Source organism: Gossypium hirsutum, chromosome A08 (genome assembly GCF_007990345.1).
Source record: "Gossypium hirsutum isolate 1008001.06 chromosome A08, Gossypium_hirsutum_v2.1, whole genome shotgun sequence".
Lineage (NCBI taxonomy): Eukaryota > Viridiplantae > Streptophyta > Magnoliopsida > Malvales > Malvaceae > Gossypium > Gossypium hirsutum.
In genome coordinates this window covers 96,861,153-96,887,318 of record NC_053431.1, presented here as the reverse complement: position 1 = coordinate 96,887,318, position 26,166 = coordinate 96,861,153, and the positions used below count along the sequence as shown (strand labels likewise).

The following is a 26,166-nucleotide window of genomic DNA, read 5'->3' as shown; positions in this document are numbered from 1 at the left end:
CTAATGGAAATTCAAACATATATAAATTCATTTCAATACTATTACAATAACCAAATCAACATGTAACTAGTTGGATAACAAACTCATAACATTCCATTTCCATTTTTTCACTTTTCATTAAGCTTTTTAGCCCAAAGAGCTCAAGTGAATAGATCCAAATACATAGGTAACTAGACCACACTAGGTTGCTTGTCAGAGTAGTAACTACACCACAACAAGTGTAACACCCATTATCCGTATTTGAATGCCAGAAGAGGATACGAGGCATTACCGGACTCATATCATAAACAAACATACAATTCTGAGTCATAAATTTTCATCCAAATTAAAACCATTTGCATTCAAACATAAAGTCCCTAATGCGAGCCGATGAGGCCCAAAACATGCTTTAGAAGTGGTTCGAGACTAAACCGACAATCAAGAAATTTTTAAAAACTTAGAAAATGTTTGCTATGAATAGAGGTCACACGCCCGTGTGCGCAGGCCGTATGGTCACACACGCCCGTGTCCTTAACCCGTGTAACTCTCTGTTTTGCAAAGCATGAACAAATTGAGGTCACACAACCAAGTCACATACCCGTGTGCTAGGTCGTGTGGTTAATTTAATTTTCATAAAATAGGTAAAAACTTCACATAGTCAGGACACACGCCCGTACTTGAGGCTGTGTCCCTCACAAGGCTGAGACACATGTCCATGTGCTCTGTAACACCCCAAACCCAGCCCAGACGTTACGGTCCAATCCAGTGTGCCACATTGAAACGTTACTGTATAGGTCATGTCTTATCTAAAATCTTTCTTAGTGATTTAAGAGTATTTTCGTTATAGATTAAAGTGAATGGAAGCTGTGCAACAGGTAGGATGCCGGAAAAAGAGGAGGTGAGTCTATTAGACTGCTTAAGTACCAAGCTCTCCACGGATCCACTCTTAGACATGCACACAACCATTGCCACACTTTAATTGAATGATTGTTCAGGAAAAACCATTTCATTTTAAGCTTTTGAAAACAATTATTTATTTTTGAAAACGTTTTAATTTCAAAAGCTTTGTTTTGTTTCATGATATTTTGAAATCAGGTAATCTCTTTTAAAAATGCGCCCTAGAGCTATTCAATTTCAAACATTTAAATCCATATCATGCCTAAGCTAATAATCATACTAAAGCATTTAAAAATAATTAAAGTGGCCTTATTACAACTTAAAACCCAAAGCAATTAAAGTAAATGAAACTAATCCAGTCATAAAAATAAAATTGAGCTTGCAAAACATGTGGCCACTCCGAATCCCTCCCAGCTCCAAGTTCACTAGGGTTGGGGGTTACCTGCACGGATAAAATTAAGGGGTGAGTTTGGAAAACTCAGTGTGTAAAATAACCCAACCATAGTCCATATCAGTTCAAACCACAGAAACATATTAAGTTGGGCCTTAGCCCTATACAAAACTCAGAATGAAGCCCATAGGCCCATAATAGAAACAGAACAGATATATCTTGTATGTAGAAAACCCAACCCATATCCATCCGTATACACCTCCGTGCCAACCTTACACCATGTGGGGAGACTACTCAACCCACCCATCTGCTACACGTCACAAAATTTGCAGCATGGCTGCCAGAACAGATACTGTGACAGAGTCACCAGATACAGATATTGTGGCAGAGCCACCAGAAACAGATATTTGTGGCAGAGCCACCAGAACATTTCCTCCATCAATATAACCCATATCCCATACAAAAAATATACATGTCATGGCATACAACAAACAGAATCAGAATATCATGCATTTCAGCAAAAATTAACCCTAGGGGTATAATGGTAATTTTGCACCTAGAGGAATAATGGTAATTTTAATACTTAGGGATATTTCAGTAAATTTAACTATTTTAGGGTTTACACTCATATTACAGCCATTAACACATTAACAGAAACACTTACCGAGCGTTTTTACAATTAGGCCCGTTGGCCCATTAACCTGATTTCAGCCCATTAAGCCCAAATATACCGAAGTGCACGAAATTGCACACTCTACAATCGTACCACTTGTGATTACCAAAATTAACAACCAAACCATCTCACGAGTGCTCACACACTCGCAAGTTCACAAAATGTCGGCTTTTCGGCATTTCAGCTTTTACCAATCTAGTCTATGAGTGGGTGTCGTTTACACACCTGATTTGTGACAACTGCTATCGAAATCTCCCACGATATTCTACAATTGTCACTAGACATATCAGATCCAAAATACAATGGCAATCATCATAAACTTACTTACCATAGTCGGCCATCAATACCTATGGCCCTTGAGATCCTACCTTTGCCAAAACTAAAGACTAGATCTAGATCTAGTCGTTCCACTTGTCCAAGCCTTCGATCAGGAGCCTCTGGATCACACTAACACCAAAACAAATTAATTGTTACAACCCTTAGAGCCTTAAGCTCCAATCGATAGCCTCCCTATGCCTTTAGGGGTTTCGACTTTTCTAAAACTCGAAATAAAGAATAGATTTGAGTACCTACCTCAGGTTCTTTCAACCAAAATGATTCCACTTCAGTTTCTACTTAGATCTGATGCAGATCCAGCCCTTAAACACTAGCAAAAATTGAATCTTAGAGATCTAAAGATTCAGCTATACGTCCCTAAAAACTATGGTGTTTTCGGCTTTTGGAACTATGAAGAGGAAGATGATTTGGTATGGTGGTTTTTGCAGTGGAATTGCTGACAGGGGTTGAGGTTTAGAGGATATGAAAATTGGCCAAAAGAGATGAAAAAAATAGGAGAATTTTGACTAGAAGAAATTGGCACAAGAAACAACTTTCAAGATTTTGGCTTTTGTGGTAATCGGCTATAGAGGTTTAGAATAGAATGTGAATGAAAGAAGAGATGAGTAGAATGGGAGGAATGCTTCGGCCAGAGAAGAAAAGAAGAAGAAAAACAAAATAGAAGAAGAGAGGAGAATAGAAGGAAGAATTTGGCACTCAGGAGGTCTAACTTTACGTTTTTCGACTTTTTTCGACATTGAGAAGAGAATAGAATGTAAGTGAAGGCTCTAAGTGGCTAACCCTAATTCGGCAAAACAAAAAGAAAATAAAGCTTGCCCTAATGGCCATTCCACGGCCTAACCTTCCTAAAGCCCTAGCCGAATTTCCACTTAAGCTCTATCACATGCCCGGCACATGCACACAAAAATAAAAGTAACAACACGCTTACCTTGTGACTTGAACTCTGGCTCCCCCTAATCATCCACAGGTCACTCCCCAAACACCTAGGTGGCGCCACATGCCACTTTACCACTGATCTTTTTGTGTCCTATTTTACCCCCTCAATTTTAAAAGCCCATATCGCCAGAACCCTCTCTCACCAAAATTAAAATTCAGGAATTGCCTCGAATTAAATTTACTCTTTGGCCTTTTAAAGGCCCACCAACATACTCAGACCCACACCAGAAGTCGAAACACAGTATTTCTAAAATTCATTAAAAATTACAAAAATCTTAAAAATCCAAAAAATTGGGCCGTTACAACTCTATCCTCCTTCAAGAGAAATTTACCTGATTCAAACAGATGAGGGTATTGTTGTCGCATCGCCTCTTTTGGCTCCCAAGTCCTCTCTGCCATTATTACTCCAAAGTACTTTTACCAAGGGAACTGACTTCCTTCTTAGAACCTTAACATCACGATCCAGTGTCTGCACAGGCTCTTTCTCGTAAGTCAAATCAGGCCGCACTTCAACCTCTGCAACCGGCACGACATGAGTAGGGTCAGAACGATATCGCCTTAACATGGAGACGTCGAAAACATCGTGAATCCTGTCAAACGCCGGAGGTAATTTCAATTGGTAAGCCATAGGACCTGGTCAGAACGATATCGCCTTAACATGGAGACGTCGAAAACATCGTGAATCCTGTCAAACGCCGGAGGTAATTTCACTTGGTAAGCCACAGGACCTACTCGCTTAGGAACCCGATAAGGCCCAATGAACTGCGGACTCAACTTTCCCTTCTTACCAAACCTTAATATCTTCTTCCAATGTGAAACCTTCATGAAGACCATCTCACCCACTGAATACTCAATCTCCTTAAACTTTAAATCTGCATACGACTTTTTCCTATCAGATGCTTCCTTTAACCGATCTCTGATTATTTTGACCTTATCCTCAGTATTCGCTACCAACTCATGTCCAAGAACCTGTCGTTCCCCCAGTTCAGTCCAACAACTAGATGTACGACACCTACGTCCATACAACGCTTCATATGGTGCCATTCGGATACTCGCCTGATAACTATTGTTATACACAAACTCTGCCAACGGCAAGTAATCCTCCCAAATACCTCGGAAGTTGATAACGCATCCCCTCAACATGTCTTCCAAAATCTGAATAACCCTTTCCGACTGACCATCCGTTTGAGGATGAAAAGCCGTGCTAAAGTTCAATCGCGTTCCCAGCACCTCATGCAACTTTTGCCAGAACCGAGATGTGAACCTAGGATCTCGACCAAAAATAATCGATACTGGCACTCCATGAAGTCGCACAATCTCTGCCACGTACAATTTGGCTAACTTCTGAAGTGAATAGTCAGTGCGGACAGGTATGAAATGAGCAGACTTGGTCAACCTATCCACAATCACCCAAACCGAGTCCTTCTTCGTCGGTGTCAAGGGTAGCCCACTCGCAAAGTCCATGGTTACCCTCTCCCATTTCTAAAGTGGTATCTTTACTGGCTGCAAAAGTCTGGAAGGTAGTTGATGTTCAGCTTTCACCTACTGGCATGTCAGGCATTTCCCCACAAACTCCGTTACTTCTCGCTTAAGCCCAGGCCACCAATACAATTCTCGCAAGTCATGATACAACTTATTCCCTCTAGGATGTATAGCACAAAGTCCTCAATGAGCTTCTTTCAGTATTAACTGCCTTAAGTTAGTGTAATATCCTGAATTAGGGCTTAATCAGAATAGTGGTTTTGTGACCAAAAATCCGAGATAGAAATAATTATTTTATAATTATTTTGATGATTATGATATGATTGCATGATTGTGTGAAAATTTCGTGATGAAATTCTATGCCTAAAGTGCTTAAATTGAAAGTAGGGACTAAATTGAATAAGTTGCAAAACTTGCATTCTAGAAGTTTTTAGTATGAAATTGTTTTGGAATATTAATGAGGAGGTCTTAAATAGCAATTTGACCAATTTTAAGTTCATGGACAAAATTAGGACATGGAAGGAATTTTTGGAAAGTTTAGTAGTAAGGGTATGTTGGTCATTTAGTTATTAAAATGAATTAAAAACAAAATTAAAAGCCAATTTTTGTCCATCTTCTTCATTAGGCCGAAATTTTAAGGGTTCTCCATAGCTAGGGTTTTTTTTAAGCTTCCAAGCTCCATAGTAAGTGATTCCAAGCCCCGTTTTTAATGTTCTTTACGTTTTTAGAATCCCGGTAGCTCGATTAAGCTTATGTTAGCAATAATTCAACCTGGGGTTTATATTTGGAAAAATACCCATAGGTGAAATTTGTGTATTTTGATGTTTTATGATAGAATATGAGGTTTTAAATTATGTTAGACAACTTGTGCTACTCGGTTTTGAGTGAAAACGAGTAAAAGGGCTTAATCGGCAAAAATACCTAATAGTCACAAGTATATGTTAAAGAGAGAATTTGATGTTGCCATAGAAGGGAAAAGTGATCAGCATGTTATAAAACATAAGAATAAGGAATAAAGTTTAATTCTCGAGCCTAGGGGCAAAAGTGTAATTATGCAAAAGTTTAGAGGCAAAAGTGTAATTTTTCCAAAGTTCATATTAAATGCTGTTTTGATGAATGTATGTAGTAAATAAGATTAATTTGGCATCATAGATCAAGAGAAACGGGATTCAAGTCGCGATCGAGGAAAAGAAAAGATTGTGGACTAAATTGCAAAATCTTTATATTTTGGTACCAAGGTAAGTTCATGTGTAAATAATGTAGCATAATTGTTATTTTTAAGTTATTGATGTTAATTATATGATACGCTGATTTTTAATCGTGAAATATTATGCTTTGTGTTTAATGTTGAGTAATATGCAAATCATGTTTACTACTTGATAAATATGAATTGCTACCGAGTATCAGTTCCGATATTCCATGGAAGACGACAAATGTTAGATCGAATATTATGCTTTGTCCCATCCTTCTTTTTCACAAAAAACACCGGTGCTCCCCACGGGGACACACTCTGCCTAATAAAGCCTTTATCCAACAACTCTTGAATCTATGCTTTCAGCTCCACTAACTCCTTTAGTGCCATCTTGTATGGTGCGATGGAAACTGGTGCCGTTCCAGGCAACAAGTTAATTCCAAACTCGACTTCTTGGTTTAGAGGCAATCCCGGGAGATTTTCTAGAAAAACATCTTGGAACTCCTTAACGGTTCTAACTTTATCCACCGTCAAACCCTCAGTCTCCGACTGACTCAAAAATGCCAGATAAGCCTCACAACCCTTACGAATCCACTTCTCAGCTCTCAATGCCGACACCACATTGGACAAATAATCCCTTCGCTCACCTATCATCATAACCTCCTCACCCTCAGCGGTCTTTAACACTATACGCTTAGCTGCACAGTCCAGAGTTGCCCTATGCTTAACAAGCCAATCCATCCCCAGAATGAGGTCGAATTCTCCGAAGGGTAACTCCATCAAGTCTCTAGAGAAAATCTTTCCTTGAGTTTCTAAAGGCACGTCTCTATACAGTTTGTCTACCCTAATCGAGTGGCCTAAAGGACTTAGTACAGATACCCCACTCACAGTCTCCTCAGAGTGCATACCAACGCTGGCTGTCGAGCCTCAACATTTCTGACCCCATTGCCAGGTACTCCTCGACTCCGGCCATTTCCATTACCGTCCCTACCTTGTCCACATCATCTCGATGGTTGTGGTCCACCTCTCACCAGTTAAGCAACCCTCCATTCTACAACTTGAACCTGATCTATTTTCTGCGGACAGTCCTTTACTTTATGCTCCATAGATCCGTACTGGAAACAAGCACCAGAACGTCTCCTACACTCGCCCAGATGTACTTACCACTGTCCCCACAAACTTGTGGTCTAACAACATTCATCGCAACTGCTCGAACTGGCTTTTCTACTCTTGTCCTTTTAGCACTCCTATTTGCACCACCCGAGGGTCCTGAATCCCTTCGAAATCGGTTCCGATCCTTTTCACGATTCTGTCTTTCAGTACGCTTCACCTCCTTAGCTATCTTAGCTTTCTCCACCAAAGCAGCAAAGTCTCGCTCCCTCTACGGAGCAATTAGCACCCTAAGTTCATCTCTAAGACCATCCTCGAAGTGCACACTACATTCATACTCCGTAGAAACTATCCCAACGGTATACCGGCTCAGCCTTAGAAACTCAGCCTCGTACTCAGCAACTGTCTTACCCTCTTGAACCAGATTTAGAAATTCTTTCCTACGGACATCCACATAACTTGCCCCAACATACTTTCCCTTGAAGACCATCTTAAATAGCTCCCAAGTCACCCTGTTAGTAAGGGTCCCATCTCTCACAATGAGCCACCACTGATAAGCCTCATCCTGTAGCAATGATATGGCTCCCTTCAGCTTTTGCTCTACGGAACAGTCTAAGTCATCCATAATCTGTTCCGTAGCCTCTAACCAATACTCAGCCACATTCAGGGCTACACCAGATATGCCCCTAAAGATCTCCGCCCCGTTAGCCCAGAGTCGCTCAGAAATAGATCCTCGAATTCTGTTACCCGTACTTGCCCCGGCAACCCTTTCCAGAACACGAAGCATTGCCTGAGATAGAGCGTCATCCCTGGCACCTCGATCATGAGATTCCACTTCTGTTGCCTGTGGTACCGGTGCATCTGCCGCCGGCATATGTCCTGAAGACGAAGACCCCAGCCCGTGTACTACCTCGGCCACGTCCACGGCCCCTTCCATGAGCTGCTCTCGTACTCATGTTGTGACAGCCCAAAATTGACCCTAGTCGGGAAGTGGTTTCGGGACCACAAAACCGAGTCATAAAAATAATTGATTTCCATATTCTATGCTTATTATGTGTGTACATGAGTATGTGGAAGTTTCATTCTCCAATTTTGCCAATTGCATGAGAAATTATTAAATAGGGATTGATATGAGACATGGTGAAAATATGATAGGCTAATTTAAAATGGTCTATTAATGCATGTTGTGAAAATGATGGGTTTGCATGTCAAATTACCCAAAATTTGAGCTAGTGGTTGGCCATGCTATGGGTGGAAACATGTTGGGAACATGTTGGCCTAGTGAGGTATGTAGGAAAAAAATAAAATAAGGGGCATGGGCATAAAATAATGAAAAGGAGTATGATGAATACAAAAAAAAATGTGTGTAGTTGTTTCCCCCCCCATTGCCGTGAGCTAAAGAAAAGAAAGGAGAAAATTTTTGTTCATCCTTTCTCATCTTCATTTAGCCGAAACTAGAAAGAAAAAAACAAAGAAAAAAAAATGCTCATCCTTTGGTTCATCCTTGGCCAAAAATTTTAAGGAGGAAGGAAGAAGAAAGGTTGAAGAGGTTCGGCCATGCATGTAGCTAGGCTAAGGTATGTTTGATGATGTTCCATGAGATGCATGCATGTTTTAGTTGTTAGCTTGAGTTCTACCTAGCCCATGGTCTAAATCTTGCTATGTGATGGAAATGACACTCGGCTATGGATGCATCATTCTTGGTTGATGTTTGATGTGGTGGTGATGAGGCATGAGGATGACTTAAGATTCGGCCTAGGTGGAGTTTGTGTTAATGCCATTGCATGCTAAATATGAAGCTTGTTAATGATGCATGTGATGGTGGCTTGATGATTCTTGAACCTCCTTTTTAGCATTTTTGAGTGAGCACATATGTGCATTGGTTGCTAAATGGAGAAGAATCGGCTAGCAAGTTGTGTGCTAAGGCCGAATATAACTTTTGCATGTTAATGAGCAATGCATGTGTTAAATTGATGGAAAGGGAGAGGATGCTTTACTAGTGTGTATATGTGTGTATTAGCCAAGTTTTGAACTTGAAACAAAAGGGTGTTCAGTCAATACAAGTGACCATACTTGTAGAATGTATTAAGTGTTGAAATCGGCCCCAAAATAGACATGCATATTCGGCCAAGGGGGAAAAATTAGCTAAAATGTTGAGTTTGATTCATGATTCCGTACATATGTGACTTTAATGTCTAATGTATAAATATGGGCTAAGTGCCTTGTGTTCCTCTTTTCGATGCTCAAATGATTAAATCAATTTATTTGTTTAATTAAGCTCAAGAGCAAAGGGGAACTAAATCCGATAAAGGGAAGGAAAAAGGGGTCGAATAGCTATCGGAATCGTTCGACAACACCCGAGGTAAGTTCTTGAGTAAAAGAGCTTAAATTATGATGTGATTAGATCATGGTTTAAGAAAATTAAAATCATGCTCTTTGTGTGGCTATTGAGCCGAATTTGCAAGAATGATAAATGTCTTGTGTTTGAGTTTTGCTAACGAAAATGAAATACGAATGGGCCATGATTTATTGTTAAATGTGCATGGTTATTTGAATGATGTCCGGGCTAAGTCCCGAAGGCTTGTGCTAAGTGACAACATCCGGACTAAGATTCGAAGGCATTTGTGCGATATAATAATTCCGGGCTAAGCCCGAAGGCATTTGTGCGAGTTACTAAATCCGGGTTAAGTCCCGAAGGCATTTGTGCGAATTACTATAACCGGGCTATGTCCCGAAGGCATTTGAACGAGGAGCTATATCCGGTTAAATTCCGAAGGTACGTGATTTGGGAATGAATGAACTTGCTGTAAAATTCCAGTTAATACTCTCGAAACATCCCAACATTGAGGTATGTTTCGTATGTGCTTGAATTTAGTTGAGCCCTTACAAATAAGTGTTCGCTCAGTTGATAAACGAGCTACCGGCCTTTGGCTGAGTTGATCTTTTGTGTATGTACATAAGGGTTGGTAATGTGACGCAAGTATGATATCGAAAATTTGTGCATATGAAATTATCCGTTTAGCCATATGAATGCTGTACTTTTGTTGTGCTGGAATTCCTTGCTCAAAACTTACTAAGCATAAATTGCTTACTCCGTTTCATTGCTCCTCTGTTTTATAGATTTGGTTCTCCAGCTATCGGACTCGGGATCTTGAGGTCAAAGTCGCCCACACTATCAAAGCCCCCTTTTGGTACAATTTTGGTTGAACTTCGAAATGGCATGTATAGGACTACCCGTTTGTTGTGGGTCGTGGACCCTTTGGACTTGTATAAATTTTGGATAGCCATGCGAAAATGGCTTATATGTGTTTGAGTATAATGTTATAATCATTTTGTGTGGATATGCTTGACAAGGATTGGCCACGGGGATGGTTAATCACTTTCATAAATTCTGCTATTTATGCAAAAAGGGCTAGTTGAATCATGGAAACCATGAAATAGGTAAAGTCTACTTAAAGGCAGATGCTGACAGCAGCAGTGATGTAGATTTGGAAAATCACTAAAAATAGTAGGAATGTAATTAAATAGTGAATAAATTATGTAAACAAACCTTGATGAATCTACTTTCATAGGAAAGTAACGAAACAATCATACGGACAGTATGTTAAGAGATATTCAGGTTCTCGTGAGACAGGGCCAGAACGGTTTCTGGATTTCCTGTTCCGACTTTGGAAATTCATTATAAATTAACCAGAGATAGTTAGGAGTCATACAATATATGGATAGATTCCTCTCTGAGTCTAGTTTCTATAGAAACAAACGGTATCAGTATTGAAGCCCTGTACAGGGAGATATCCAAGTCGTAATATGCAAAGGTCAGGGTAGTCGATCCCTGTAACATGGGAGAATTTGACTAATAAACTGTACTAATTGGCCCGACCAAAAATTCTAGAAAAAAATATGTAGATGGGCATATGAGTCTAGTTTCAGGGAACAATCACAAAACTGATTTTCGAGTTGTGAAACTCAAGATATGATTTTTAAAGCGACTATTACGCAGATTGGCAGTGTCTGGAAAATTTTTAAAAGTCTGTTAACACCTCGTGTTCGACTCCGGTGACGGTCTCGGGTTCGGGGTGTTACACATGTCGTATTATCTGATTACAAATTTTATGTATCAATTAAATATTTCAATGTTTATTACAGATGTTTTATGAACAGACAGTAATTCAAAGTTTCGGTTTTCGCGAAATCGTAGCCCAGCTACAATTTTTAGTCTACTTATCCAAAAATTTCTATAGTTCCATCATCACCCTAACTAGAGTATCATAATAAGGTTTTAGTATAGGCATATAGCTGATTATTCAGAAATATTCAGAAAAATTCAAAATGATACTTACAGACTTGGGCCGGAGATTCGGTGCGCCACCTACTCAGAATCAAATTTTAGAAAACTGGATATGCTACCTTTGAAATCATTTATTTGTAGGAAGAAAATCTAAAACTTTTTTTTTGCCCATTGCACAGCTGAGTTGTTGCAACCTGGCTCTGATACCACTAAATGTAACACCCCAAACCTGACCCAGACGTTACGGCCGAATTCGATGTGTCACATTCAAGCGTTATTGCGTAGGTCATGTCTTATCTAAAATCTTTCTTAGTGATTTAAGAGTATTTTCGTTATAGATTAAAGTGAATGGAAGCTGTGCATCAGGTAGGATGCCGGAAAAAGAGGAGGTGAGTCTATTAGACTGCTTAAGTACCAAGCTCTCCATGGATCCACTCCTAGACATGCACACAACCATTGCCACACTTTAACTGAATAATTGTTTAGGAAAAACCATTTCATTTTAAGCCTTTGAAAACACTTATTAATTTTTGAAAACGTTTTCATTTCGGAAGCTTTGTCTTGTTTCACGATATTTTGAAATCAGGTAATCTCTTTGAAAAATGCGCCCTAGAGCTATTCAATTTCAAAGATTTAAATCCATATCATGCCTAAGCTAATAATCATACTAAAGCATTTAAAAATAATTAAAGTGGCCTTATTACAACTTAAAACCCAAAGCAATTAAAGTAAATGAAACTAATCCAGTCATAAAAAGAAAATTGAGCTTGCAAAACATGTGGCCACTCCGAATCCCTCTCAGCTCCAAGTTCACTAGGGTTGGGGGTTACCTGCACGGATAAAATTAAGGGGTGAGTTTGGAAAACTTAGTGTGTAAAATAACCCAACCATAGTCCAGATCAGTTCAAACCACAGAAATAGATTAACTTGGGCCTTAGCCCTATACAAAATTCAAAATGAAGCCCATAGGCCCATAACAGAAACAGAATAGATATATCTTGTATGCAGAAAATCAAACCCATATCCATCCGTATACACCCCCGTGCCAACCTTATACCATGTGGGGAGACTACTCGACCCACCCATCCGCTACACGTTGCAAAATTTGCAGCATGGCTACTAGAACAGATATTGTGACAGAGTCACCAGATACAGATATTGTGGCAGAGCCACCAGAAACAGATATTTGTGGCAGAGCCACCAGATTAGATATTTGTGGCAGAGCCACCAGAACGCTTCCTCCATCAATATAACCCATATCCCATGCAACAGATATACATGTCATGGCATACAACAAACAGAATCAGAATATCATGCATTTCAGTCAAAATTAACCCTAGGGGTATAATGGTAATTTTACACCTAAGGGTATAATGGTAATTTTCATACTTAGGGTTATTTTAGTAAATTTAACTATTTTAGGGTTTACACTCATATTACAGCCATTAACACATTAACAGAAACACTTACCGAGCATTTTTACCGAATTGGTCCCGTTGGCCCATTAACCTGATTTCGGACCATTAAGCCCAAATATACCGAAGTGCACGAAATTGCGCAGTCTACAATCATACCACTTTTGATTACCAAAATTAACAACCAAACCATCTCACGAGCGCTTGTACGCTCGCAAGTTCACAAAATACAAGATTTTCGGCATTTCGGCCTTTCAGCTTCTACCGATCTAGTCTATGAGTGGGTGTCATTTACACACCTAATTTGCGACAACTACTACCGAAATCTCCCACGATATCCTACAATCATCATTAGACATATCAGATCCAAAATACAATGGCAATCATCATAAACTTACTTACCATAATCGGCCATCAATACCTATGGCCCTAGTGATCCTACCTTTGCCAAAACTAGAGACCAGATCTAAATCTAGTCGTTCCACTTGTCCAAGCCTTCGATCAGCAGCCTCTGGATCACACTAACACCAAAACAAATCAATTGTTACAACACTTAGAGCCTTAAGTTCCAATCGACAGCCTCCCTATGCCTTTAGGGGTTTCAGCTTTTCTAAAACCCAAAAATAAAGAATAGATTTGAGTACCTACTTGAGGTTCTTTCAACCAAAACGATTCCACTTTAGTTTCTACTCTGATCTGATGCAGATCCAAGCCTTAAACACTAGCAGAAATTGAATCTTAGAGATCTAAAGATTCAGCTATACGTCCCTAAAAACTATGGTGTTTTCGGCTTTTGGAACTGTAATGAGGAAGATGATTTGGTATGGTGGTTTTTACAGTGGTATTGCCGACAGGGGTTGAGGTTTAGAGGATGTGAAAATCGGCCAAAAGAGATGAAGAAAATAGGAGGATTTTGACTAGAAGAAATTGGCACAAGAAACAACTTTCAGGATTTCGGCTTTTATGGCAATTGGCTATAGAGGTTTAGAAAAGAATGGGAATGAAAGAAGAGATGAGTAGAATGGTAGGAATGTTTCGGCCAGAGAAGAAAAGAAGAAGAAAAAGAAAATAGAAGAAGAGAGGAGAAGAGAAGGAAGAATTCGGCACTCAGGAGGTCTAACTTTGCGTTTTTCAGCTTTTTACGACACTGAGAAGAGAATAGAATGTAAGTGAAGGCTCTAGGTGGCTAACCCTAATTCGGCAAAACAAAAAGAAAATAAAGCTTGCCCTAATGGCCATTCAGACCCACAGCCTAACGTTCCTAAAGCCCTAGCCAAATTTCCACTTAAGCTCTATCACATGCCCGGCACATGCACACAAAAATAAAAGTAACAACACGCTTACCTTGTGACTTGAACTCTGGCCCCCCCTAATCATCCACATGTCACTCCCTAAACACCTAGGTGGCGCCACATGCCACTTTACCACAGATCTTTTTGTGTCCTATTTTACCACCTCAATTTTAAAAGCCCATATCGCCAGAACCCTCTCTCTCCAAAATTAAAATCAGGAATTGCCTCGAATTAAATTTACTCTTGGGCCTTTTAAAAGCCCACCAACATACTCAGACCCACACCAGACAGTCGAAACACAGTATTTCTAAAATTCATTGAAAATTACAGAAATCTCAAAAATCTTGAAAATTAGGGCGTTACACGCTCAATTCTGAGCATTCTGTTTCTCAAAATTTAGATGCAGGGGACACACGGCCAAAACACATGCCCATGGGGCAGACCATGTGTCACACACGACCTAGACACAAGCCCGTGTGTCTACCTGTATGGACAAAATAAAGGCTATTTACCAAGCCATTTGTCACCCTTATTTCCACCTACACACACATAAGATCAATGGCATAGATCATAATATACTTAGGCAACAGAATATCTACAAAACAGGGCCACATCATTTCATTTCAGTATCCTCACTCAACACATTTCTAGAACCATAATTTGTCAAACCAAATCATACCAACTCACATTCTACAAGTTTCAATATGACTATCAATAGCGTGCATAATATTACCTAGTTTTCTTAGCACACCAATGAGCCATTCTTAACTATTCAACAACCAAAACCATTAAGCCACATTCAACCGTTTATCAAGCATTTATAAACCACATCACACAAGAGATAGTTTCACATACATGCATATATATATAAGCTTACAACCAATTTAACCAAAATGAGCCAAGCTACATGGCCAAATACCACATCAAACCTTTGACAATTACAAGCCAATACATTTGGCCAAATTCATAATGACACATATAACAAAATGACCAAGTCCCTATACATGCCATTTTCTAAAAATGTTTAAAATCAACGGTACCCAAAATAAGAGTTGGATTGTGTGATACGATCTCCGACGATCTCCAATCCGAGCTAGGTTGGTGACACTATAAAACATGGAAAATAAAACAGAGTAAGCTAAATAGCTTAGTAAGCTTGTATGAAAGAAATATGTTAACCTTACTGTAACACCCCTATCCCGTAACCGTTGTCGGAATAGGAAAGGGGTATTACCAGACTTGTAACTCATGTCAGAACAGTAAATTTGTTTTTTACTTTTTTCTTGGAATAAAGATCATTCATTTAGATAAATGCTAAATACAGCCAGGGATAAAATTAAACATATATAAGTACACATTCAAAAGATGCCATTTTCGCATGGCTTATATACATTAACCAGAATATTATTCTGCTACTAGTTTATTCTATACATGCCATAAAATAATCCAAAACATAGCAGTACCAAACAGTGGATAGTGATAGTGTGACGAGTTGTTGACGATCCTTGAGCAAAGGCCAAATTTGATAATCTATAAAACAGAGAAACATAACAACAGAGTAAGCTTTCAAGGCTTAGTAAGTCTTAAGTAAAACAATTAACTTTTCTAGATTAAATACATTTATAACTTACACAAAATCCAAGTGAAGTCTCGATGGGCTTAAAAAGCCTACACAAGTACATAATACATACCTGGCCAACTTAATGTGCAGATCATCCATAATTGTTGATTTATTACTAAGTCGCTTAAGATTAGGCCTTACACAAATCACGTTTTCAAATGTCAAGATATATCACCATTTGGTCAAATAGATAAAACCCTATGTATGCACATGTAATTCATCTATTTCATCCAAATTTAAGAGTATATACCCCTTCGCATTTAAAAACATCAATGCTACTTTTAGTTTATTCAGTCGAACTAAAACATAACACTATAATCACATTCGGTTTCCATATTTGGAAGCACATATTCATGTTTTCATCTTACATAAACAATTTGATAGAGTCAATACTCGTTGAATATAACTTATAACCATCTCATAAGTGATTCCCTAAGTACATTTGTAATACAAACGAAATCGAGTTCACATAGCAAGTAAGTATCACTTACCATATACTTAACCTTTGTACACTTACCGTTTCCATAGTTACCAATTACCAATTCAATCTTTCAATACCTCTAACAACTTAATCATATGCACTCATTTCGTGCACATACATAATTGTATATATGTATTTAGGAGCTTAGTTCTTTAGTTCATATTCACATTAATATTTCAAATAATCAAATCATGACAAGTATTAAAGTTTCGTATACGTATATAAAGGACCAAACATATTCCTTATCACATATACATAAATGACCAAACGCAATCCGTACCTTGTATTTCCACATCCTGCCGAATACAACTCAAATTAGTAAATTTTTATGAAACTAATTAAATCCTTATATTAAAGATATACAAATGGTCTTCGGTTTGAAATAATTCAAGGCACTTAGCTATAGCCTGCTAGGTTTTAAAAAAAAATCCAAATCCAGTTACCAGTACCAAGCCTGCGGGACTTTAAGCTCAGATATATCATCTTAGTTAATTCACAAGTTGTATACACATCAATTCACATACCTTCGATTTTTCCAACACGGAAACACATTAATAAGGTATCATTTCATTCGAACTTATTCGTATCTCAATATAGCTAGTCTCATTTCACAAGAGCCATTAGGCCACATCATGCAGTCAGCGAGTCTTAACCCGGATACTTTCTAAATTCCATGCATATTTAATCACATGTTACCACATTTCACACAAACTATCACCATTGTAATTCATTAACCTCATTCGAATATAAGCGTATAGCATGTACCTTAACTTCATGTCATAATAGCATTCGACTTTAACACATATGTATATATACATATATATATCCCTTTCAATAAACTTCCAACTAATAAGAAAATACACACATGACTTACATTCTTCTCATGACAACCACTCGGCTAAGCAACATATAAGTCACCACACCTTCAATTTATAAAACTATCAACACATATTACATATACATTGCTTACATTTATAAAATAGCCATTCGGATAACTTGCACACATTTATATTTTAGCCATTTTGGCCTCACCAGCTATATATTTATCTTGTACATCAATTCAGCAATAGCTTATAAGCAACTCAATTAGTTTCATCAATGTTTACAACAAAATCACAGATTCACTACAAGCTGTTTTCTTGAGCAACAATCATTAAATTATATGTAACTGGAGTTACAAAACTCCAAATGAAGTGCTGTAAATTTTCCCCGAACATAGACTCATATATCTTCTATCCATAAAATTTTTAGGATTTTTGGTTTGGCCAATCAAAACCAGAATTTTCTTAAAATTTCCCCTATTTTACTATTTGACTATATTGACCACTCTTCACTATGAATCAAATTTCTCATTGTACAGATTTCAAAATATGTTCTTGTTTATTTCATTTGAAACTAGACTCATTAAGGAGTCTAAGAATATAAATTTTATCCTATAAAAATTTTTGTACTATTTATAATGATTTTCTAAAAACAGAATAGGGGATTTCAGATTCATTCTGACACTGTCACACACAACTTTAAATATCTCTCTATAGGAAATTTCTTTGCTTGCACTGTTTATTTTATAAGAAACTAGACTCATTGATATTTGATTACATATTTTATTCAATCTCTAATTCCACTCCAACAATTTATGGTGATTTTCAAAAATCACGCTACTGCTGCTGTCCTAAGCAAATTATTACAATTTACTCTTAAATTTCCAAGTCCAAACACTTAAGAACTTACCATTTGAGTTTAAAACATATCATCATATATAAGTACTTCTTATTATCACATACAAATCATAATTTAAATATCACTTTTCTAATAACCAATCGGCTAAGGCACATAGAAGTAACTTATTCCTTATCATTTTACTATAGGTAATTACACCAATTCATAGTCCCATCTTTACCCGTATTCCATATCATTCTTCATTATAACTAAACTTATATGCTAGAAACTTATTTATTTCAATATGTAATTCAAGTAGAACCATTAGGTCACATTTTATTTATTATGTTCATATAAATATATATCATCGTTTATCAAATCTTAAGCTCAGTTCCATTACTCAAAGACTTACCTTGGATTTATTTGAACAACTGCGGATAGGCTACTCGATTGCTTTCTCCTTTCCCTTATCTGATTTAGATCCTCTTTGCTCATGAGCTTAATTAAAACAAATGAATTTGTTTAATTACTTATTCAACATTACTTCTTTAATAGTCACATTTGACAATCATATAACTTCAATGCATAATATGTTTATAAAATATGCCATGACTAAATTTTATGCTTATTATACCAATACCTAATTCGCATGCACAAACAAAAATTCACATTACTTACCACGCTTTCATATACACAAATTTAACTATATATATATAGCATACCATTAACTTATAAACCCTATTCGGCCCTAACCAAACAAATTTAACCTCCATTTAAAATTTTCATTCCAAGATCAAAGTAGCAATTTCATAATGGTTTCACCTATGCCAAACAATGACTGAATCACTCCATCATAATTATAGCCGATTCTATTTTGCTCCTATTAAGATCATAACTCACTTAGAATAATTACTAATCTTTTCCCACTCTCGTATACAATACTATAAGAAATGTCGAATGCTTTAACATAACCTAACTAGAATTTTATCCAACAACATCTTAATTAGTCGTTTCCTATCCTTAAAAAAACGTCAAATACAAGGTGATTTACAACTATACATTATACCAAACTTGCTAGAACCCTTAATCCTTAACCGAATGTTATAACTCAACTACACATTTTATTCATTAAAACATCTTCAAGGACCACATTCAGCAACTCTCTTTAAATACACTAATCTCAACTTTCAAGTTAAAAACAATTTACCATTTATACATATACTAGATAAATGACCGATTATTCAAAAAATCACATATGTACATAATTGAAACTTATTCCATAACATTCACAAGGCTGAATACCCACATGAACAAATTAACCAATGTCATTCAACTTTCAAAGCTAATAAGTCAATATATAACCAACCATCCTAATGTCACAAAAAAAATATCTACTATGAGTTTCAAGCTTATTGACCAAATTTCCAACCTCAAAAACCTAAGTTTAATCTATGGGATAAGTAAAATTTGAACTAATCATCTCAATTATGCATAAATTTTCAAGAATTATTCAATACATACCTCATTCTAGCCATCATCTAAGCCAAAAATCAAACAACAAAACTTTCTTCTCCCTCACTTTGAGCTACGGCAACGGAGGACAAGGATGAACCAACTTTGGTTTCTCCTCCCACTAACTATTATCTAATATCTCCTTTTTATTTATTAATTCATTTGTAATATAATATGACAGCCCTAAAGTGACCCTAGTCGGAAAGCGGTTTCGGGACCGCTAAACCGAGTCACCAAATTATTTGAATATAATGATTATTGTCTAAAATATGTGAATATGAATGTGTGAAAGTTTTAAGCTTCGATTTAGTCAATTGCATGTGAATTTAGCTAATAGGACTTATGTGTGACACTTTTGAAATGTGATAGGTCGATCTATAAGGATCTATTAGTGCATGAGATCAAAAGGGTGGACTTGCATGTCAATTTCCCCCTTAATTAGTAAGTGGCCGGCCATGACAAGGAGGGTGGACAAAATGTTATGGGCAAAACATGTCATAAACATGTTATGTTAATGCTTATGTTAGGAATAATAAAATAAAGAACATGGACAATAAAATATTAGTGTTAGTAGGAGGAGAAACAAAAAAAAAGTGTGTGGTTGCCCCCTTCATTGCCGTGAATTGAAAGAAAAAAAAGAGCTTCATTCTTTGGTTCTTCTTGGCCGAATTGAAGAAAGGAAGAAGAGAGGTTTCGGTCACCTTGAGTTTAAGGGGAGGTTAGTATGTTGTGTTAGATTCTTAAATTTTAAACTTGTTTCTAGTTAATTAGCTAATTTCTTACACAACCCATGGCAAAAATTTCGAAATCTTGGTGATGGCTTGAGCATTCGGTTTTAGTTATTAAAGGATGAGATTAGGTTATAATCTTTATGTTTTATGAAGAATTGTTGAAGAGAAGGGTTTAAGTAGTCAAATTATAAATTTTAATGCTCATGAGTACAATGGCCAAACATAGATTTGTCTAAAGAATTGAACAAATGCCGTGTGAGTGATTGAAATGAATGAGTTGGAGGTTGGATCATGTTAAGATTCGGCCTTGTACATAAACATTAAGAGTTTGATGTTTTTGTGATTTTTGAAAGGTAAATAAGGTTATACACAAGATGAATACTAAGATTTTGGTTGACTTGTTTTTAGTGAGGTTCGGCCAAGGACCTTATGTGTAAGTTTATTCGGTTTAAGTAGAGTAAACGTGACGGGTAGATATGGAGTAATGTGTATATTGGTTCGACTGCTAAGCAAGGAAATAATTGTTGGTAATATAGTATCTATGCACTTATGAATATATATATATGGTATTTTAAGTATAATTGTTCATTGATAAGGTTGGTTAATAGTTCAAGTAAGGATTACTATATTTGATATCTACACAAATTGAGGCAATAGGTTCGGCAATTAGCTTAAGACATACGGGTAATATCATATGTCCGATCATAGTTAAACATTCGATAATTGTGATCCTTTAGCTACAATGTTTGAATATCGCCATGGGGAGAATATATGATCAGTTGCCTAATATTAGTTCGAAATGAATATAAATAAATAGATATTTGTATATAGTAAAGTTGGATAAGTAATTGAATAAATTTATTTGTTTATTAAGCTCAAGAGCTTAGAGGATCAAAGTTGGATAAGGGAAAGGAAAAAGTGATCGAATAGCCGCCGAAATCGTTTGACCACATCCGAGGTAAGTTTTCGAGTAATGAAACTTAGATTATGATTCGATTAGATTATGTTATAAGCAAATCAAAATCATGCCCTTTGTATGTAGCTTTTGAGCTGAAAATGATAATGCTTGATAAGTGACTTGTGTTTGAATTCTAGTTACGAAAATGAAATATTGATGTGTCATGATTTATTGATATGTGCATGGATATTCGGATTGATAACCGGGCTAAGCCCGAAGGCATTTGTGCGAGTTACTATATCCGGGCTAAGTCCCGAAGGCATTTTTGCGAGTTACTATAACCGGGCCAAGTCTCGAAGGCAATTGTGCGAGTTACTATAACTGGGCTAAGTCCCGAAGGCAATTGTGCGAGTTACTATAACCGGGCTAAGTCTCAAAGGCATTTGAGCGAGTAGCTATATCCGGCTAAACCCCGAAGGTACTTGGTTTGGGAATGAGCGATCTTGCTATAATAATTTCAATTAATACGCTCGTAAAATCCCAACGATAAGGTACGTTTCGTATATGCATTGGAGTAGTGATTTCGTTTAAATATTATCCCTCTCAGTCCATTAGTGAGCTTTCGGGCCTTTGGTTAAGTTGATCCCCTATGTATGAATATAAGGGTTGGAAATGTGAAGTAGGACTGATTTTTGAGAATATGTGTATATGAAATTATCCGTTTAGTTATATGAATGCTATACTTCAGTTGTGCCTAATTTTATTGCTCAAAATTTACTAAGCATTAAATGCTTACTCCGTTCTTTGAATCTCTGTTTTATAGATTTTGGTTCGTCAGCTATCGGACTCGGGATTGTCGAAGTAGAAGTCGTCCACACTATCAAAGCCCTTTTGGTACACTTTTGGTTGAACTCTGAAAATGGCATGTATAGGACTACCCTTTTTGTTGTTGGTCATGTACCCTTTGGTTTTGTATAAATTTGGATAGCCATGCGAAAATGGCTTATATACACTTTGAGCATAGCATTAAAATCGTCTTGTATGCTGTTCATTGAGAGGTATGGAAATGTTTGGTAACGATTAGCCATTGGGAATGGTTAATTATGATTATTTTGATGCTATGTATGACAAGCTCTAGTTGATTCATGGAAAACCATGAAATAGGTAAGGTTTACCTTAAAAACAGATGCTGACAACAGCAGTGGTGTGGATTTGAAAAATCACTAAACATAGTAAGAATGGAATTAAATAGTGAATAAATTATGTAATTGAACCTTGATGAATCTATTTTCATAGGGAAGTAATGAAACGATCATATGAATAGTATTTTATGAGATTTTAAAGTTTTCGTGAAACAGGGCCAGAACGGTTTCTGGATTCCCTGTTCGGACTTAGGAAATTAATTATAAATTAACCAGAGATAGTTATAAGTCATTCCATATATGTATAGATTCCTTTTCGAGTCTAGTTTCTTTAGAAACAAATGGCATAAGTATTGAAGCCCTGTACAGGGAGATATATAAGTCGTAATGCATGAAGGTCAGAGCAGTCAAACCCTGAAACAGGGGAGACTTTAACTAATAAAATGTACTAATTGGCCCGGCCAAAAATTCTAGAAAAAATTTGTAGATGGATATATGAGTCTAGTTTCAGGGAAAATTTACAAAACTGATTTTTGAGTTTTGGAACTCAAGATATGATTTTTAAGGTGACAGTGACGCAGTTAGCCAGCTAGTCTGGAAATTTTTAAAATGGACTGTAAAAATAAGGGAATTAAGTCTGTTAACCCCTCGTGTCCGACTCCGGCAACGGTCTCGGGTACGGGGTGTTACATATAAAATGTTAAATCGAAAATACATATTATATATAAAACAATATCATGACCGGCCACTATCCCAAAAATGGGTATTTTGACATGCAAGTCCACATTTTTGAATACATGCATTAATAGATCACTTTATATTTACCTAACCTATTTCACAAATGTCTCACATAAGCCCTTTGACTAAAATTCACATTCAACTAACAGTATTTAAGCATCAAAATTTCACATATGCACTATCACACATAGTAGATATGAATTTTAATATTTAATAAATTTTATAACTCGATTTTGTAGTCCCGAAACCACATCTCGACTAGGGTCAAATTAGGGATGTCACACTTACCATACATTAACATGCAAGTAATACATCATAAGGAAATGTAATTTACCATATTCTCATGATCATAATTCATTCCATCACAACTTACCTTGAGTTCATCATTTCGTGAATTTAATAAATCATAAGTTTTGTGCACATACCTATACCACTCATATGGTTTCATACTTATTCTCATCTTTATCATACCCACTGAAGCACTCCAGAATAATAATGTCGGATACTCAAGAAATCTTGCACACAAGGTGCCACATATGTAGCCATTGTTACCTCTATCTTATATCACATATATGCTCGCTCTCGAGCCATTAACGAGCCTGCTCACACACTCTGTTAGTCGAGACGTACCTACACGGTGCTGCCCATACAAGCTGTCAAGTAACCGCAACATATGTCGGTATACTCAGCCACCGGTAGGACGTACAAGACTAGCACCCGAATCACATAACATAAAACCCTAGTGACATGTCACTTGTATCCTAATCTATTCCTAAGGTTCGATTGGGATTTTGCACTTACCAAATCATCATCAAATGTGTTCGTAAGGTTGATTACACAATTCATGCATAAATTAAAGCATTTAAACACATTTAAAGTAAAGCTTATTTAACATACAAACTTACCTCAGTTACAAAAATGGCCAGAAGGACCTATTCGTCAAATACTTTGTTTTTCCCCTGATCTATACCCAAACATCATTTTTTATCTATAATACCACATTTAACTTATTTAATCATCACATTATTCAATTCAGCCCAAAAATACATTATGGCAAAATTTACATTTTTGCCCCTAACTTTTTAACATTTTACGATTTAGTCTCTAAGCTCGTAAAATGAATTTCATTCAATTTCATCAGAATCCAAGCCTAGTCGATTGTTATTTATACTCATAATAGCCCACATTTTTCATTTATTAACACTTTCCTCCATATTTTATAGATTTTTACAAATAAGTCCTTATTTAACATATTTATCGAAAATCACTTTGTAAACGTTGTTTAACTAACAACAAACGTGCATTTTCTACCATCAAACATCAAAACACAAGCTTATTCAGCATGGGTAAAATTTTAGACTTAAATTTCCTTTCAAATTAGTCCTTGAAATAGCTAAATCAAGTTACAACGATCTCAAAAATATAAAAATCGTTAAAAATGAGACAAGAATGGACTTACAATCGCGCAGTGGCCAAATCCCTAGCTATGTCTTCCTCTTCAAATTCGACTATGGGGGACTAATTTGAGAAGATGGACACTTTTATTTTTACTTATTTTGTCTCTATTTACTAGATTACCAAAATGCCTTTTACTTAAACTTTGAAATTTCACCTACTACTTATCCGTTTTTGTCCATACTAAAATATAATGGTCTAATTACCATTTAAGGACCTATAATTTAGAATTTCATTACAATTTACTACCTTTAGCCTATAGAAATCAAATTTTGCACCTATTGCAATTTAGTCCTTCTAGTCAAATTGAGTACTCAATCACTAAAATTTCTTAACAAAATTTTCACACAATTATTCTATCATGCTATAGACCTTAAAGAAATAGTAAAACAAATATTTCTACTTCAGATTTGTTGTCTCAAAACAATTGTTTTGATTTGACCCAAAAATGGGCCGTTACACTAGGGCACCGAAGTGCAAAGCCTGTAGGTAATCATCTGTAAATTGTATAACAATATGTCCCTACACCACACTAGCATCTTCGTAAAGACATTCAATACTCGATGGTCCACAACAAATGTTGGATCATGATATAATTTGTAACTAGACCATACTAGGTTGCTCGTTAGAGTACCAACTAAACTACACCAAGGCATCGAAGTGCAAAGCCTGCAGGCAATCATTTGTAAAATGGTATAACAATATGTCCCTCCACCACACTAAGGTTTCCGTAAAGATATTCAATACTCTATCGTCCATAACAAATGTTGGGTCGCGATATAATTTGTAAAAAAATTAAGTACAATCTCATATCCCGTACAATTCACATTTCCTGTACAAGGTCACATATAACCCTATCCTTTATTACGTTCGCTTGGGCATATTTAACACATATAACCATTTCTTTACAATTTAGTCCGTATCTCACCCTTTGTACCAAATCAAAAATAAGTCAAATTACAAGAAAACATACAAATATTCACGATTCAAATGCATAATAATTTAAATACAATCATACCATATGAACTTGCCAGGAAAAATCAGCAATTAAGTTGAAACTTCAAGGACTATTTAATAATTTTGTCTTTTCCTCGACTACTTTCGATTTGATATAATTCACGATCTATACAATTATTCAATTCAATTTACCAACACCAATCATTTTATAACATTCCATAATATGCATGAATTAGTTCAATTTTATTTTTTGAATGCCCCTAAAATTTTGTATTTTATTCAATTTAGTCCCTAAAACCAAAATTGTCATAACTTTCAATTTTGAGTTTCAATTTTGAAATCGATCTCAATTACAATATTTTAGATATAATATTAATAATTATAGAAATTTCACATCAAATTTGAAATCTATAAATTTTAGTCCCTATGTTCAAAAGTAGCAATTAAACTTTACAATCTAGTCTATTTTCACTTCTAAGCTTAAAATCTATCAATTTGACACCAACTTCTTCAAGAATCAACAATGGAAACTCCCAACAACTTAAACAGTTCTAGAAATTGGTACATATGCTAGCTAAATCAAGCTCCCACACCTCAAAAACATAAAAATTACGAGAAAAGGACTTGATTGAACTTACAAATTAAGGTCGAAAGATTGAGTTTTATAAATGGTTTTCTCAGGTTTTCTTTGATGACCATTCGATGAGGAGAAGAAGAAATAAAGTTGAAAGCATTAATTTAACTTAAGAATGGTTTAATTTCTCATTTGGTCCTTTGGTTATTTAAAGATCTATGGCAATAATCTTTTACAATTTAGTCTCTGTACCTTAAGTAACTACAAATTTGACAAAATCAAGGGACCAAAATTTAATAAAATTTAATACAAACCTCACAAATATTAAATATTAATATTTATAAACTCAAACATCAGAAATGGGGTTCCAAATCGCCATTTTTGACACCACTAAAACACGAGTTGTT

General features: G+C 36.3%; 1 protein-coding gene across 1 annotated transcript; it reads right to left on the bottom strand.

Annotated features, from left to right (window-relative positions):
* Positions 1 to 6,976: 6,976 nt before the first annotated feature.
* Positions 6,977 to 7,933, bottom strand: LOC121205043 (uncharacterized). Its single transcript, XM_041075971.1, has 2 exons — positions 7,327 to 7,933; positions 6,977 to 7,233 (listed from the first exon to the last, which is right to left on the bottom strand). The coding sequence occupies exons 1-2, from the start codon at positions 7,931 to 7,933 to the stop codon at positions 6,977 to 6,979; spliced, it is 864 nt and encodes a 287-aa protein (XP_040931905.1).
* Between the last annotated feature and the right edge of the window lie 18,233 nt (positions 7,934 to 26,166).